At 39.8% G+C, this 16,740-nt stretch overlaps 1 protein-coding gene across 1 annotated transcript; it reads right to left on the bottom strand.

Annotated features, from left to right (window-relative positions):
• Positions 1-382: 382 nt before the first annotated feature.
• LOC119426196 (talin-2) lies at positions 383-16,506 on the bottom strand. Its single transcript, XM_037693759.1, has 18 exons — positions 16,378-16,506; positions 15,808-15,978; positions 15,560-15,706; positions 13,486-13,587; positions 13,072-13,191; positions 12,767-12,913; positions 11,980-12,146; positions 10,174-10,357; positions 9,961-10,086; positions 8,037-8,153; positions 7,752-7,937; positions 7,548-7,655; positions 7,269-7,374; positions 6,716-6,840; positions 3,905-4,093; positions 3,642-3,824; positions 3,401-3,526; positions 383-869 (listed from the first exon to the last, which is right to left on the bottom strand). The coding sequence occupies exons 1-18, from the start codon at positions 16,504-16,506 to the stop codon at positions 741-743; spliced, it is 2,562 nt and encodes an 853-aa protein (XP_037549687.1). The 3' UTR covers positions 383-740.
• Positions 16,507-16,740: the final 234 nt, after the last annotated feature.

Genomic DNA, 16,740 nt, shown 5'->3' with positions numbered 1-16,740 from the left:
TCTTTAACCTTAACATGCTTTGTCTAAAGAACAGAGAAATATTGACATGAAAATTTGAGAAAAAGTAAAAGTTGATTGAAATAAACAAAGTCTCCCCAAACAAAAAGTACATTAATAAAAACAACCACAGTATGATTCAAGAAACATCAATATGCTAAATTCTTCCTTCACATTAGTTAGTGAGCTCTGTAATAAAGAGAAGACATGCCACTGTTGGTTTATGCGATTCACAGACGTTAAGGTGCAAACTGGAGCAAACAAGTCCAACATTCACACTATCAGAGTACCGAGCTGAAAGGTTTTTGCTTTAGGATTAATGCTGCAGTTATATGGCAAATATCAGTACAATCAGTTTTTCATTTGAAAGGTTTTGTACATTAAGAGCTGCAAACTTAAAAGAGTAGCTTATGAGCAAACCAGAGCGTATGTGAGCTGTGCTTTGTCCTACGTCTGTCACATTCTGCCTTATATCCTATACATAAGGACAAGAGTAAATTCAGTCAGGTCACCACAATCTTGATGCTATTTTCCAGGAAGTAGTCAGTTTCACACAGTAGTATTTTGAACTCGCTAGAAGCTGAAAAGATCTGTCCATATAAAGAAGTCGGCAGCATTCACTGCAGGTTTTACACAGACGTCTCTGTAGATAAAATACCTGTGCAGGAGCGCCGTTAGGACACACATTTGCACGTTAGCGCAGGTGCGCTCTTCACATTAGTGTTAAGTGGAAGCAGCAGTGATTAGTTGCTGTCCTCTCGCAGTTCATTGGGCAGGAACTTGTACTGCTGCTGTCTGATCTGAGCCAGCTTCTTCCTGGCTTCTTCCAGCTCCCTCTCCTTCCTCAGCATCTCTTCCTGCGCTGCAATAATCTGAACAAGGAAAACAAGTTGTTTATAAAACAGAACATCATTGCTGACTTTTAACACTAGCTTTGATTTTTCAAAACCTATTAATGTGTCACATTTATAAATAATTACTACCATATTTTTTGGACTATAAGGCGCGCTTAAAATCCTTTAAATTTCTGAAAAATCAAAAGTGAGCTGTATAATCCGGTGCGCCTCATGTATTAATTCTGGTTGTACTTATCTGGTTATTGTGAATGAGCTGAATAAAGTTTGACTTATCTGTTTTGTTTTGCTTAATGCGCCTTATAATCCGGTGCGCCTTATAGTCTGAAAAATACGGTAACCATAAAATAATAGATACTGAACAAAAATATAAACGCAACACTTTTGTTTTTGCTTTGATTTTTCATGAGCTGAACTCAAAGATCTGAGACTTTTTCTATGAACACAACAGGTCTTTTTCTCTCAAACACTGTTCACAAAATTGTGTAAATCTGTGTCTCCTTTGCGGAGATAATCCATCCACCTCACAGCTGTGGAACATCAAGATGCTGATCAGACAGCATGATTATTGCACAGGTGTGCCTTAGGCTGACCACAATAAAAGGCCACATTTGACGACAATGTTAGAGAGAAAAAGGCTTCTTGAGTACATGGAACAAGTCTTAGATCTTTGAGTTCAGCTCGTGAAAAATGGGAGCAATAACTAAAATGTTACGTTCATATTTTTTTAGTATAATAATCTAAAAATTTGTTGCAACCACACTAAACTTTAATTCTAACAAGTTTATAGTTACAAAAACAGAACTGGTGATAAAAGGGAAAATAAATGTGCTAACGAGAATGGCAACTTGAAAACACAAGAGGAGTTATTATCAGAAGTTTAGGCTGTTTGCATTTATGCATATAACTTTGATAACACACACACACGCACGCACGCAAGCACACACACACACCAATTATAAACTAAACCAAGCTTCCCTAGTCAAATTCTCTTTAAAAATAAATAATAATAGTCAATGGTGAACAATAAACATAAAAATCCAACATTATCAACACAAAAACGTCAGAAGCAAAATAGGGCTGAACAATTAATTGCATTTGCAATAATATCGCAATATGATAAAACAAAATTTTCTAATTGCAAAGGCTGCAGTTTGACTGGTCACGTGATCTGGTTACGTCACTTGCGAGTGAGCGGGGCAAAGCAGAGCAGGGAGCGGGAGAAGTCAACACCGTGTTTTAACCGGTTGCACAATGGCGTCAGGCTCGACAGAAGCTGACACATCTGAAAGTTTGATACCAAAGAGGAGCAGCACGTCCGTTGTTTGGAATTATTTTGTCTATAAAGAAGAAGACGCTGTGCAACGACATGTATTGTACCGAACCTGCCTTGCTGCTGTTGCTACCTCTTGAGGTAACACCACAAATCTTTATCAACACTTAAAAAAAACACCACAAAGCCATTTACGAATTGCATGACTAGAATGACAACGACCAGTGCTTCAACTTCAAGTAAGCAAAGTAGCAGCCGACAGGGATCACTGACCGAACTGTTCGAAGATATTACTCCGTATGAACATAATTCAAAACGGCACGTGGAAATAACTCGAGAAATAACGGAGTTCATAGCAAAAGACATGACGCCCATTAATATAGTGACCAAGCCAGGGTTTACAGCTTTGGTAAACACAATGGATAAGCGGAACAGAACGCCCTTGCGCACACATTTTAGCCAAGTTGCTATTCTGGAGCTATACAAAAAAAATGCAGAAACAGAGTTGCAGCGTTTTGAACAAGTTTGACATGACTGTCGGCGAGGAAGAAGGCCGGCGGCACTGGAGGACGGGGCGTGCCACAGAGACCATCTTAGCACTAACATAACTGGTTTGTTTCACTTTGGAGTAAGCTGTTTGGGGGAAGAATCAGTTTTGTGTTGTGTTTCCTTGACTGATGAAGTCTTCTGGATGGAAGGTGAAATGTTTCAGCACACACAAAAAAAAAGAAACTATCCAGATGACCTGACTGAAAATTGTTGGAGTGGAGTTTTTTGCAACTGAAACAGATTGATTTATTGCTTGTGTTTGTAGAAAAATACATAAGACATTGAAAAATTATTGCATATTAAATCGCAATGTTGAGGTAAAAAATAATCATAATTACAATATTTTCCAAAATTTTCAGCCCTAATGCAAACCATCTTTAGGCGGTAGCAACTGATCTCAATAATAAATTAAGAAACATTTTGTGACATAGCAGCTCTGCTTCCAGGATGTCATGTCATCAATTCTGGCAGAAAATGTATTTAATGCTCAGCAAATACTACGGTACATGTCAAACATGGCATAGACTGATGTTGGCATTTAAATTTAAACACATTGGTTATGTTAAATATGAGATTCTAAAATGTTTGGAATGTCAATTTTTTCACATTAAGTCCAAATAAAAATACTATTATAAATGACAGAAGCTTTTTGTAAGTGAGTGCAGTGTAAGGATCTGGTGAGGGACTCGGGCTCAGATAGACAATAAAAGACGTCTTCAGTCGTTACCTGTGCTATTCCACCCACAAACTTTGTCTTCACAACCACGTTGTCTTCATCGGCTTTGTCGAAAGCTGCCTTCTGGGCTGCCCGCACCAAATTATCTGATGCCTTCTTTACTGCGTTCCCAGCAATCTGCAGAACAAAGACATCCACTGAGTCAAGTTAGAAGACCAATTCTGAAAAAGGAGCTTTCGAAAAACAAAGCTACAAGTTTCTTCTCCAGCATCAGTACAGCTGTGGTTCATACCTGCAGCCTCCTCATAGCCCCAGAGTCCTGGTCCGCCTTCACCTTACAAGCCACCAGCAGCTGAGCGGTGGAGGCCGCCACCTGTTTGGCTGAGGAGATGAGCTTCTCTTCGCTGGCATGGCCTTGAACAGAGGCGTTAGCTGCTTCGCACAGGTTGCTGGTCGCAGCTGCTACCATACGCGCCTGAGTGACAAGTCACAATAGTAAATCTATCGCAAAACAACTACGACTGCAACCTGGACAGCATTCAGTGCAACACTTACAGCAGAGATGAGCCCCTGAGACCACTGTCCATCATCCACTGCATTGGCAGGGATGGAGCCCACTTTCCCCTGAGCCACCAGCTCTCTCTGAGCGGCCGAAGCCGACTTAACTAAAGCGCTGGTGGCGGCAGCGATAGACTTGGCAGCCTCCAGAATCTGCTCCTCGAAGTTCAGTGTCTCGTCTGCTTGCTGAGGGGAGAGAAAAGTCCAGTCAATTCTATGATAATAAACAAGATACAAAAGTAGACATTTATATTTAACTTGTCTGTATTCTATAATGTTAGACATTTACGCAAAGTTTGTTTTCTCAGTCATCCAGGTATATAACAACAAAAAAACCGAAGTCCAGATGACATGATTCAACCTTTTTTGTTGTTAGACATTTAGTTCTTATCTTTATCTATTTGGATCTACAGTATGTATGCTGTGTCCTTTGCTTGTTTTGTTTCGGCTGTACAGAACTTTGGTTGGCCTTGTTGCTGTTTTAAGTGCTTTATAAAAAAAAGTTGTATGGTATATTGATTATATCGATTTAATTTATAATTTTCCCACAATTAAAGGTTCGATTGATGACTATAAAAGAATGATATGACAAAAGCCCCCCAACGCCTGACCCAACATCTCAGGAGCAACACAAAACTGAAAAGGGGCCAACACTACTGTATGTCTCACTCACTCTCTCACACACACACGTTCACACACACACGCGTTCACACACACGTCTGTAGACAGAGCGGGACACTGTAGGAATATGTTTGATATATAGTTGGGACTGAATAACAACCTAATATATCAAACATATCAGACAGAGCCCTGCAGAGAAGGCCTCCGGTGGTGGGGGCAGGCCGGGGGAGAAGAAGGGAGGGGGCGGGGGGCTAACTGGGAGCTAGACGCCAAACAGTTGACTGGGACAGATTGAGCTACTAACACGCATGAAAGGAGGAGGGAGTTTGGGGGGGAGGAGATGGTGAATGGTGTTTGGAGGAGAGAGATGTAAATGGGGATGATGGGTGTGGGCAGAAACCTGAGCCACCAGAACTGAATTTGAATTGAGCAAAGTGAAAGTGAATTTCACTAAACTGAAACTGAATTGTGCAATTCAAATTCAGTTCTGGTGGCTCAAGTTTCTGCCCATCGATGGGCTGAAGATGTTCGGTTTCTGTCAATTTTACACAACAATGAGGAAAAATGGCAGCTGCAGACACAAAATTCAAATCTTTGTGAGATTATTGAAGGATGTTCAAACAAAGAAACCAATTAAGTTGAATTAGTGTGCACGCTTATTAGAGGATTCACACCAACACTCTCCTGTTTCTATTTATGTTTTTATTGTTATTTTATCACGTGTTTTTCAGCACAGTTTTTGTACTATTTCAACAATTCATATATCAAAATGTTCAGCTCTTTCAGGACATTCCTGCTGTGACTTTAGGTGCTTCAGTAATTAAAATTTTTTGAAATATTTAGATTTTCCGGCCATTTTCTTCTTATTGAAAATGAATCAAGTCCTGTTCAACTCTTAAAATCTGCTTTTTGCTAGCATATTTATGCTAATAATATTTCTGCTTGCGCTAATTCTGCCTTGGTTTTAACCAATATTCTGCCTTGCTAATTTTACCTTGTTAATGCTAGTTTAGACCTTATAACATTTATTTTGTCCTTGCAAAGCACGTTGACCATTTTTTTCCTATTCAACCCTGCCAGTGCTACTTCTGTACTGCTTTGTGCTAGCATTCAGCCCGTTTATGCCACTTCTACCCTTTCTACCCTGTTTTATGCTAACATTTATTTGTGATTTATATTTGCAGAAGTCTCAATATATGCGCTCAAACTTTATTGTTTACACCAAATGAATAGAAAAGTACAACAAAGTGAAATGGTAACATTTTCTATTAAAAATATGTCTCTTCAACAAACCGTCCTGTATTCAATGTGCATTCTTACAATATCTGATAGAAGTAAAAATTTATCTTTCATGTTTTTATGACTACATAGATCTTGATAATTTGGAATGCAATATTCTGATAAAATAAACACTGATCATATATGTTTCACAAAATCAGTGTACTATGAAGACCATTACATCCTCTAAAGTCAATGATAATTTCAACATGATGAAGTGAAAACTCTGGACAGGAGTTCTGTCAGAAGTAAACTGCGAGCTAAAGAACATTATGGAGCCAGGCAGGTACCGGGTGTCAAAGTAAAAATAAAGGTCAGGGAAATGAGTTCCATCAGTTTAGCTACCTGTGCACACAGATGTGCTAAAAAAACATTGTTTTGTTTGAGAACAAGCATTAAATCAATGTTTGGGTTCAATAAAGGTGGATAAATCATACTCCCAGAATCAAGTGCATCTTCTCTTCAACATCAAAGGAGATAGTGCCTGAACAAGCTCTTAGGAAACATGTGCAAAGTAACAAAAGTATAAAAATGATCCAAAGTCATAACGATGTGTTTCTAATTCAACTGTTTTCAGCCGCTAATGAGTGAATGAGTGAAATCTGACATGATTTTGGCGACACTAAACACTATCAAATTTATATAGCAGGTACATTTTCTAGTTTTCACATAAAACACAACACACACTTGAAAAACAATTAAAAAGCTTATCAATTACTTTGAATAAGTGTTTTAAAATAATTTCTTTCTATGTAATTGAACCAATTTTAAGCATTTGACAAAAAGTTAATGCCTTTTGAAGTAAAAAAAAAACAAAAACCTAACTACAATGAAAAATCTCCTCACTTTTAGAATAAACTTTCCTCCCCTCCCTCCCTCAGCTCAGTAATTCATCATACAGTCGCTCACCTTCGGCTTGGCTCTGGGCTTTAGCTGCTCCAGCTTCTTGGCTGCTGCTTCAATAGACGCCGCTGCCCCGAGCAGCTCCGTCTCTGCAATCACCGTTGGATCCTCGGGGTCCACCCACTCTGAACCTGAGGTGTGCATATGCACACACAGTTAGGATTTAAACGTTAAAAACAGAACTGCAGAAAATGCCTCACGCTGTGATCACAAGAAAAGAACAGAACCGGGAACGCAGGAGAACGCAAGGACACACATCTCCACGTTTCATGCATAGATGACGGAGGCCAAGAACTGAATGAAAATGGAGTGATGTCTTTGAAACACGATGCAAAATAAAGCGCAATGAATGCTTGAGAAGGCTGAGGGTCATTTGATTTGCTTATATCTGGAGATACAGCTTGACGAATGGCTCACAACCGGTGAAATAAGGCACAGTACAGAAAACGATGCTATCTTACCTCCGTCTGTGGCAAGAGAAAGAGGACAGGGACACTAAGAGGTCTGTAAAAAAATGTCTGTCTGATATGTGTGTGCACATCTGTGTGGGAGACATTACCTTTCATGGCCTCAGCAGTCTGGATGAGCTCGGTGACGGCCCCCGCCACACGCTTGGAGCAAGCTGCCAGCAGCTGTTTCTGCTCTGCAGTGGGCTTCTGCAGGACCTAAACACACACACGTTCACTGACTACTTCAATACCATTATCCTTGATTACAAAGCATGCAAAGAGTAACGGTTATAACACTGAAAAGCATATTTAAGCAACAATATCGAACATTATTATTTCTTAAAATCTTTTTTTTCCTGAAAACCCTTCCTGGTTTGTGTTGAACTTACTAGCAGCACTTTTTCCAGCATGTCAATATATCCAGTTGTGCACTCAGCTCCATACATCAGCGCTCTGTTCTTCACCTCCTCACTGACTTCTGGATGGTAGGCCGCTTGCTAGAAGACAAACACACACATACTCAGGCCCCCCAGGGCTCAGAAGGAAACTACAGTTTAACATGGAAACTCTAGATTGCACGAGGCGTGCGACACCTTGCAGGTGGTCAGCATGTCAGAGATGGCTTTGCGGCTCAGGTTGGCAGTATGGATGATGTCTTCTTGCCGAGCAGAGTTTCCTGCAGCCACTGCTTTTGCGGTGGCTAAGGTGATGCCCTTAGTCATCCGTATAAACTCTTCAGGTGTGGTGGTTTTGTTTGGAGCATCCCTGGATTGAAACAGCTGGGGAGAAAACAGTGCACACGTTGAATTTAGTCTTAAGTTAGATATGGCCTGCATGGCACAACAGTAATGTTTGCTTGGCTCTTTGCTCAGCCTCACCATCATTTCCTGTTTAATGCACTCGATCGTGGCCTCCAGCGCTCTGGTGCCTCGAGTGGCCTCGTCTTCCACAGCCTTGACTGTCTTCAGCAGTGACGTCACATTCGTCACCATCACCTGGCAGACAAAAGTCAGGAGCAGAGAGTTTACTTCACATCAGCGCTTTATCACTGTTAACAAAAAAAGATAGTGATATACATGGGTGGAAGTAACAAATTACAAATACTCACATTACAGTAATTAAGTAGATTTTTTGGGTACTTGTACTTTTATGACTATTTCTTTCATGTGTGTAATTTTACTCGTACTTAAGTACAATTTAGACCATGTAATCTACTTCACTAATTTTAAAATCAGAAGTCGCTCCTGAGTATGGCCACAATTTGAATTAATATTCAAACCGTTCATCTGTATCTTTGTAGCCAACAAGGCTCTCAGATCGCGAACACGGCAATTACCTATGACGTAAGCAAAGGACAACTCTGTAGAGCAGAGAGTCATTTATGGACCGAAGATTTGGAGAAAACGTCAAAATGGAGACAGAGAACAACACTGTCAACAAAGAAAATGATGAGGTAAAGGCTGAGGACGAGTGCCCGTGCGGAGAGGAGACAGCGTCCAGATGCAAACTTTGTTTGATCTCTACGGTGATAGCAGCTTACAAGACTTCAGCATCTAATCTTAAAAAACATATTGCGGTATATGAGGTTTTACAATTACCTTCATGATATTGCTTTTTTATTGTTTGTATGTGTGGGTTATTAGTTTGTCTAAGTATGCCAAGATCTTAGATATTGTCACTGCCATCGGTTTGTCTGGTACTAAAATAAGACGGAGCTTCGGAGGGTCTGAGAAATGTTTTTTGAAATGTAGCTGTTATACAATAAATCAAACTGAATGCCTTCTATTGACACAATGAAACATTATTAGGTTAAAAAGTAATTAATACTCTTAGTTTTTGAAAAGAGTGCTTTGTACTTTTACTTAAGTATTTTATAACACCAGTACTTTTACTTCTAATTGAGCACAATTTAAGCAGTGTAACAGTATTTGTAATTGAGTACACATTTTCAGTACTCTTTCCACCTCTAGCAATATAAAATAATATAGAGACAAGCAGCCATTGTTGTAAGTTTTATGGCTCATCCATGAAATTAAACATGTGCCAAGTTAATAAGCTACAGATGAAATCAAACACCAACAGATAAAATACCACCTAACATTAGAACAAAATGAACAAACTCCATACGTTGAATTAAAGGTGTAATACACCACACTGAACGATAGGAGGCGCTCAGCGAATGGAGAGAAATCTGCAACTCTCATACTTGGAAAAAAAAAAGGTTTGCACTTTGCAGATTCTTAAAAAAAAACAACAACTCAGAAGTGGAAGCAGGATTTGTTTTATCATCTGTAAGGCTTCATCACACCCAGCTCTGTTACCGACTGTGAACAGACTTCCTCTCAGCTCAGAGTGATAATAAGCAGCAAGCATCATCAGTGAATAATGAACTGTGGCTCCAACACTGCTGACGTGTCAGAGCGCAGGATTCAACTGTTTAATCTTAGATAAAACTAACAGTTTCTGTTATCTTCAACACCAAAGCTATTTCCATTACTGAGACACCGTGCTCATTTGAACTGTCGTTAACAAGGTTTCACGAGGGTAAGGGAGTGTTCGAATTGATTAACTGCTCCGGCTGAGGAAGAGGAGGACGTCTGGATTGCATACAAACAGGTTGTGGCAGAGAGTGGTTAATTTTCATTAGGTAATTCTGTCAGTTTTGTGATAAGACTACATGTTTAATTGGATTTTTATGAGATTTTTGTTAATCAGATAAAAGTAAATACTTGTGTTTGGTTTGAATAAAGACAAAAAGTGCAAATAAAAACAAATTCAGCCCCTACAGAATGATCCCCTCACCTTGGCAGCGCTCTTCAGCTGGTACATAGATGGATCATCTGCTGCCTTGCCAGCAGCACACTTGGTGGCACTGATGAGCTCAGCCAGTGCCTTGGCCACGTCTTTGACAGCATTTATCAGAACCACCTAAAGAAAGAAAAGAGTGACACTCACTGAGCAGTTCTCCCAATAAAACGTTCAGAGAATAAAAGACAAACAAAAAGACGGTCAGACCTGTGTCTCAGGATCATCCGAGCCAATGCTGGCAGCTCCCAGTTTGACAACATCAGTAAGCTGCGTGATGGTTTTGGCAGAAGACTGGGCAGCCTGAGCTAACTTGTCCTGACCCGAAGCTGCACCGGAGACCAACATTTTGGTGTCCTCGACCAGAGCCTTCGCAGTCTTCAGAATGTTTTCCCTGATGGAGAAAAAAAGAAATGGGAACTTAGTTACGACAGCCAATAAATCAGCTGAGCTTTGAATAACCTGGATCTTTGTTGAGCTGAAAAAAGCTTGGGTCTGGGAAGTTTAACTCTGGAAGACTGTGAGTTACTGTCAAATTTACTGTATTTTTCTCCCTATAAGTCACTTTTTTGTTGCATAATTAGCATGCCCTGCGACTTATACACAAAACAACTTATTTATGTTTTTTTTTTCCCATATTTATAAACCAATCTTTGGCTGAGATATGACTGTTTTAAATTATTCTGACTGAAAATATTGATCACAACCATTTTCAGCCACTAGATGGCATTCAAATAGTATGGTATGCCATTGTGTCATGTAATAGTCAAGTCAAGTCAATTTTATTTATAGAGCACATTTAAAACATAATATGTTATCAAAGTGCTTAACAACAGCAACAATCAATGAGTAAGGATAGGTAATAGGTAAAAGTGGCTATTAATGACACATTCGGCTTACCATAACCTGTCACCTTCGTCCAGCCTGGAGCAACCGTCAGATCAGCTTAATTTTGCTGCGCTGCCCCGGCAAAATTGAGGCCAATTTGACCATTAAGGTGCATTTATTAAGTAAAAGTTCAACTAAGACACACCTTTGCAATAACGTCGAGCAAACAAATAATTGTTTTATGTGCTTAGCTAGTTAAATTTTGAAGAAATGCACAGAGAGTCCTCCCATGCATGCTCCCGCGGTCGCAAATCGGCTTTTGAAATAGTGCTGATTTGACCGTCAAAGTGCACTTATTAAGTAAAAGTTGGATTGAAACACACCTTTGCTATAATTTTGAGCAAACAAATAATTGTTTTTAAGTGTTTATTTTGTTAAAGTCCTCCCGTGCACGCTCCCGTGGCTGTCATTTGGCAGCCAATTGATTTTTGGCACAACACCGGCCCACATTTTTAAGTTGTCAGTGGTGACGCGTAATAAACGTGACACGTCAGCGGTGTCGCATAATAGATGTGACTTATAAGGCGGTGCGACATGTACAGCAAAAAATACGGTAACACAAACTGATGCGCAATTCTCTTCATATTAAAAGTATTCTTTGTAAAAACATTTTAAATTTGATTCTGCCCTTTCATCTAGTCATGACAATGATTTTCTACACCTCAGCTTTTTTATTTATGTATTTATTTTTAACAATGATCAGTAAGCAACAATTCATTGAGAACCTTGCCTGTTACCTGCCACTGCCCATTACCTGAAAGGTTGTATGCCACAGCGGCATAACAAGTTACAAGTCTTGCCTTGTGTCAGTTGTAATCTCTCTTTGAACAGTGTTAACACAGAAGTCACTTGACAGCTTTAGTCCATTCACATACAAACCAAAAAAATAAAAATTTCATTAAAACGCTGCTTCACAGTAGAGTTTTTCAGCTGAGAATGAACACATCAGACACATCCCACAACTTTCAAATACTCTGCGTAATTAGTTCCAGAGACTTCCTCTTTGTTCAGCAGCCAATAAGTCATTCTGTCAGTCTGGGATGAAAGATGAGCAGGGGTGGAGTTTGGATTCCAGTCTTGTACACTTTGTGATATCGTTCGCACAGTTGCAAACAAACACAAACTGACCTGTGGTCAGCGAAGGACTCATCATTCTCTGTATTGAGCGTGCCAGCGGAGGCAAACATGATGGTGGTGTCCAGATCTGCGATGATACCCGACACTGCGCTGGCAGCAGTGATGCAGGCCTGAGTGCCTTTATTGCCTGCCTGGAGGGCCGACAGCACCAAGGACACCTGGGGACACAAACACACAGAACATTCAGTAATTATACAGCTGATGATGATTTGATCATTTGGTTATAGCAGAAAGTAGAGAAATGAGAGGTATTTCTTTGTGTTGGAAAATAAAATAAAGGTAAATAACAAATGAGGAACACGAATCATAACAGGTAAAAGATGATCTGATACAGACATTAATAAAAAGCTTAATTTTACATAGATTTTGTAAAAAAAAAAAAAAAAAAAAGAAGTGATAATAAAAACGAGGAAAACCATGATGTAATACAAATGTGTTTTTCTTTATGTATTCAGGATTAAAGTCTGTGGATTCACAAACAGAATCAGAGTGAGCGAATCACAGACCTAACAAAAATTAAGCTTTCCTGCTTTACAATAAATAAGAAAAAAACAACAGAGTAAGCAAAGCTAGTTAATTTGATTTGAAACAAGCAGAACATACAAATCAGATTTGTTCAACCATAATTACTGTTTAAAGAAGAGTAACGCAGGGTAGTTTGTTTCGGTCATCTAAGTCTAACAACTCATTTAAATCAAGTTACTGATAAAATCCTTCCTGTGTCAAATACCACAGACAACAAAAATGCCGTCACAGAAAAAGTTTGTTCAAACAATACCTTCTCTGTGACTGCGCGGGCACAATCAATGAGCTCCCGCTTGGTGAAGCTGTCAGACGGGGTGATCTGCAGAGCTCCAGCCTTTTGGACCAGGAAGATGCAGCCGTGGCCGAGCTCCTGCACTCGGGTCTTGATCTGGAAACCAATCTGTAAGAACACGAAGCCCTTTTAGAACACCATAGCTCAAGTTTACAGAAATAATATTTAAGGAAACGGCAAAAAGAACACAAAAGTACAGATTATAAATCAACTTGTGCTGAGCTGCTTCATGAGTAAGACTTTCTGTCTCTGAGTTTCCCCTTCACCTCTTCTGGTTCGGCTGTGTAAGCAGCCAGACGTCCCTGGACCGTCAGCTGACTGTAGTCCACGGTCACTTGAGAGGCCAGTGCTCCCAGCTCATCTGGACTCGTCACTGATTTGGTCATCTGATGGATAAACACACTACTAAAAACCAATTCAATTTAATGTTTGCACATTTCTATAAGTATCTTGATGCATGCTCAATAATCCAGGTAGAAAAATCCAAAAAAGTTCAATCTGGTCCTCTGGACATTCAACGATTCATTCAATTCATTCAATTGAATGTCCAGAGGACCAGATTGAACTTTTTTGGACATTTCTATAAGCTTTTGTTAAAAGGATGGTATTTAATTATGTTCTCAAGTCAGTCCTATTTCTTAAATAATCCAAAATTGTCATATTTGATCACAAGATCTTACCATTTCCTGAGCAGTGACAGCAATAGCCTTCGAGTGTTTCACCATATTGGTCTGGTAATCCACAAAGGACCCCTCAGGCTCAGGTGGTGTGCCCTCATCCAGCTAAAACAAAAGACACAAACACACTAATTGGATACTGCAGCCTTCATTTTAAGCAAGACTGATACACAAATGTCAAACAACAAAAAACTAAGCTGCTGCAACATAAGTTTTGTCTACGCCTTAATCATACACATTTTTCCATTTGTAGAGGCTTTTAATTCAAACAGCCTATACAAATATACTGAACTCGTATAAATTATTAATTAACCACAAATTACTGTCCGTCGTTACAGCTTTAAAAACAGCTACAAAACATTTGATTGCCACCTTGAAGTACAAAGATGTTTCCAACATTTTCTGTTAAAATAGACTGTTAACTCATGTGAGTGTCACAGAGGAGGCAAAACACAATCACATGTGGAGGAAAACATACTGGGAATGAAATGAATTTATAAAATCTCAAGTGCATGATACTTGCTCCTCCTGCAGAGAGAAGTAACAACTCACAATCTGTAGCCTTGAACGAGCGACTCAAGAGTTCATGAGAGAAAATTTTACATCATCTCAGCTTGAACCTCAGAGAGGGCTCTGTTACATCCATTGATATTTGAGATGATTATCCCCCGTTTAATCAGCTGCACTCAATGACACGCAGGGAAAACACACCTGAACACTCAGAATGTGGAGCAAAAATGATCAGTTTTGACCAATTACACATGAAGTGCCACAAGAAGTGCCTTTCCTGCTTGCTCTTGATGAAGGCAGATACTTTTCTCTCCCGCTCCTGCTTCCCTCCTGCTTTGCTCTTTGTCCTGTGAACCTCCCTTCTCGAGGACATCTGTGGACCTGTATCAGAGCTGAGCCGGCTGATAAACATTGCACCATCTCTTATCAGGACTATGAGGACTATCTGGCAGTGTCCACGGACAAACTCACCGCCTTCGTCGGCCTTATGCATATATGTATTATGATGTCATCAGTATGTTGCCGTTTCTGTGCAGAGTTTTTTTTTTCAAATTTCATATGATTATATGAACTATAATATGATTTTTTTTAATACCTCCCCTTCCCCTGTGCTTCTCTTTTCCTATCTAAACGAAAAAGGCAGCGCCTCCCATGAGGCAGCAGCCTCAGACACCTCCATCTTCCCATGTCTGTTGTTTTACTCAAACGGGCTGCACTGAAATGTAATTTTGTTGTGCTTCGGTGCAATGACAATAAAGCTGATTCTGAAGAAAATGATGCAAAGTCACTGCTTCCTCTTCAGTGGTACTTCCAGCACAGAGAAGTGAAGAGAGAAACAGTTAGCTGATGCTACTCTTTATATGTGCTTGAAATTAAAAGTTTGGCTGTTAAAATGCAAGATATTCAAACTAGGTAGGAACAACTGATGATGGTAAAGTTTGGGTCAAAAGGGACAAATCATAAAAACTTTTAATTAGAAAATAGCCTTCCCCTGAAAACATGTGCTCACTGTTAACTGTCAATCAGTTTCACTTACTTTCTTTACGCCGCTCTGGTTTGAACAAATGTGGTCATAAAAATACATTTTTTCACTAATTTGGGTTTATTTTTAGATACTTGCTCTAATTGTTGAGTAACGAGTACAGACAGGGAGAAAGTGGGATAATTTGTTTAACTTCTGAAGAGGACGGATCGTCTGAAGAGAATCTGACTGTCAGGTTAAACTCTTAATATGAAGGCTGTAATATTAACCTAAAATAAATGGGGCTCATCTGGAGAAAACATGTCCCAAATAATCCTGACCGCAGACACAGGTGAGCATGTGGCAGACATTTCCCTCTGGAAGTTTCTAAACATGGCCAGCTTACATCAGAACCCAAAAGAGGCACTGCTGCTTGTCTTGGGAACACCTCATCCAGGAGTCCATAACTGTAGCCAATTCCAACTCAAGAACCAGAGAGTTCAAATATTTATTTGGTGCATCAGAGTCTAAATATATGAGCAGAGATTTATGATTTGTAAAGCCGGTTGTTAAACATTAAGATCCATCTAAGCCAGTTGAACTCACCTTGGCCATGGCTTCGGCGATGGACTCTACCATTCCTCCCACCATTCCCACCTCACTGGCAGCTTCATTTAACGTCACCATGATGTCATCGACTGCCTCCTTCATGAGCTGAGCAGCCTCTGCTATGGCATCGTGGGTATGGGACGCCTGTGAGGCGAGACACGCACCAGTTAATAAATAATCTCACCGAGGCAGCTGGTTTAAACAACGTGCATAAAGCATGAAATAGAACATAAACACAGTCTTGCCTTTGGGTTTCCTCCGCCCTCCTTGGCAGCGTAGAGCATCTGCAGAGCAGACTCAGCCAGAGTCTTGGTTTGATCAAGAAAAGTCATCTGCTGCTGGTGGTCTTTGAGCTTGGAGGCCACACCAACAGAGGCCTTGATCAGAGGCTCAAAGTAACCAGCCAGTTGTGTCACCTGAAAGAAAACCATTTTAGTGAGAGTTCTGTGAATCCTGAAATACAACACAATCGGAGCAAATCAATAAAACAAAACACACAAAAAAGTGTTTTTGTTTATTTCAATTGACTTATATTTTTGATTCTACATGTGAGATGGATTTTTCACTGTTAAGAGCAATGAACTTAAAAAAAACAGCAAATGGCAGAAAATTTTCTCTAAGTGTTGTTTTGGTATGTTTCAATAATGTCACAAAGGAATTACTATTGTTAAAAATTAAAACAACCATCCATTTGTTGTGGTATTATCACATGTGGTGTTTACACTACACCTTCTCAATAAATACCTTTTTAAAACGGTTTTAGTTTGTTGCTGCACAGTCACAGCATGCAGTAATTAACTCCGTGCCTCACATACCTTGTGTCCTAGTTGGGAAGCTTCCCCCCTGGCTGCAGTGGAAATTGGGTCAATTAGGTGACCAATTTCCTGCACGGTGGACGTCAGCTGCTCCTGTAGGGCCTGAGCAGAAAAACAAAACGAAAACATGAGTCGTTTTATTAGAGATGGTGAAGCATTCAAACAGTTCAATAGGAAACTGCACAAAAAGCACAATACAGTAGTCCCTCGCTACTTCACGGTTCGTTTATCGCGGACTCGCTCTATCGTGGTTTTTCAACAAAAAAAAAAAAGACTGGACATGACACAATTGGCTGATTGATGGATGAGCCACATGACTGGCATGGAATTTTTTTAAAATTTAAAATAAATTATTTTAAATGA

This window comes from Nematolebias whitei, chromosome 2, assembly GCF_014905685.2.
Source record: "Nematolebias whitei isolate Nwh7 chromosome 2, NemWhi1, whole genome shotgun sequence".
Taxonomy (NCBI): Eukaryota; Metazoa; Chordata; class Actinopteri; order Cyprinodontiformes; family Rivulidae; genus Nematolebias; species Nematolebias whitei.
This window is presented reverse-complemented; position numbering and strand designations above follow the sequence as displayed.

Excerpts from the sequence above, each read along its gene's own strand:
- LOC119426196 (XM_037693759.1), bottom strand. The coding sequence starts at position 16,506 with ATGTTTTCGTTTTGTTTTTCTGCTCAGGCCCTACAGGAGCAGCTGACG. Across the intron at positions 7,656-7,751 it reads ACATGCTGACCACCTGCAAG|CAAGCGGCCTACCATCCAGA; the intron begins GTGTCGCACGCC and ends TTTGTCTTCTAG. Across the intron at positions 4,094-6,715 it reads AGCCCAGAGCCAAGCCGAAG|CAAGCAGACGAGACACTGAA; the intron begins GTGAGCGACTGT and ends CTCTCCCCTCAG.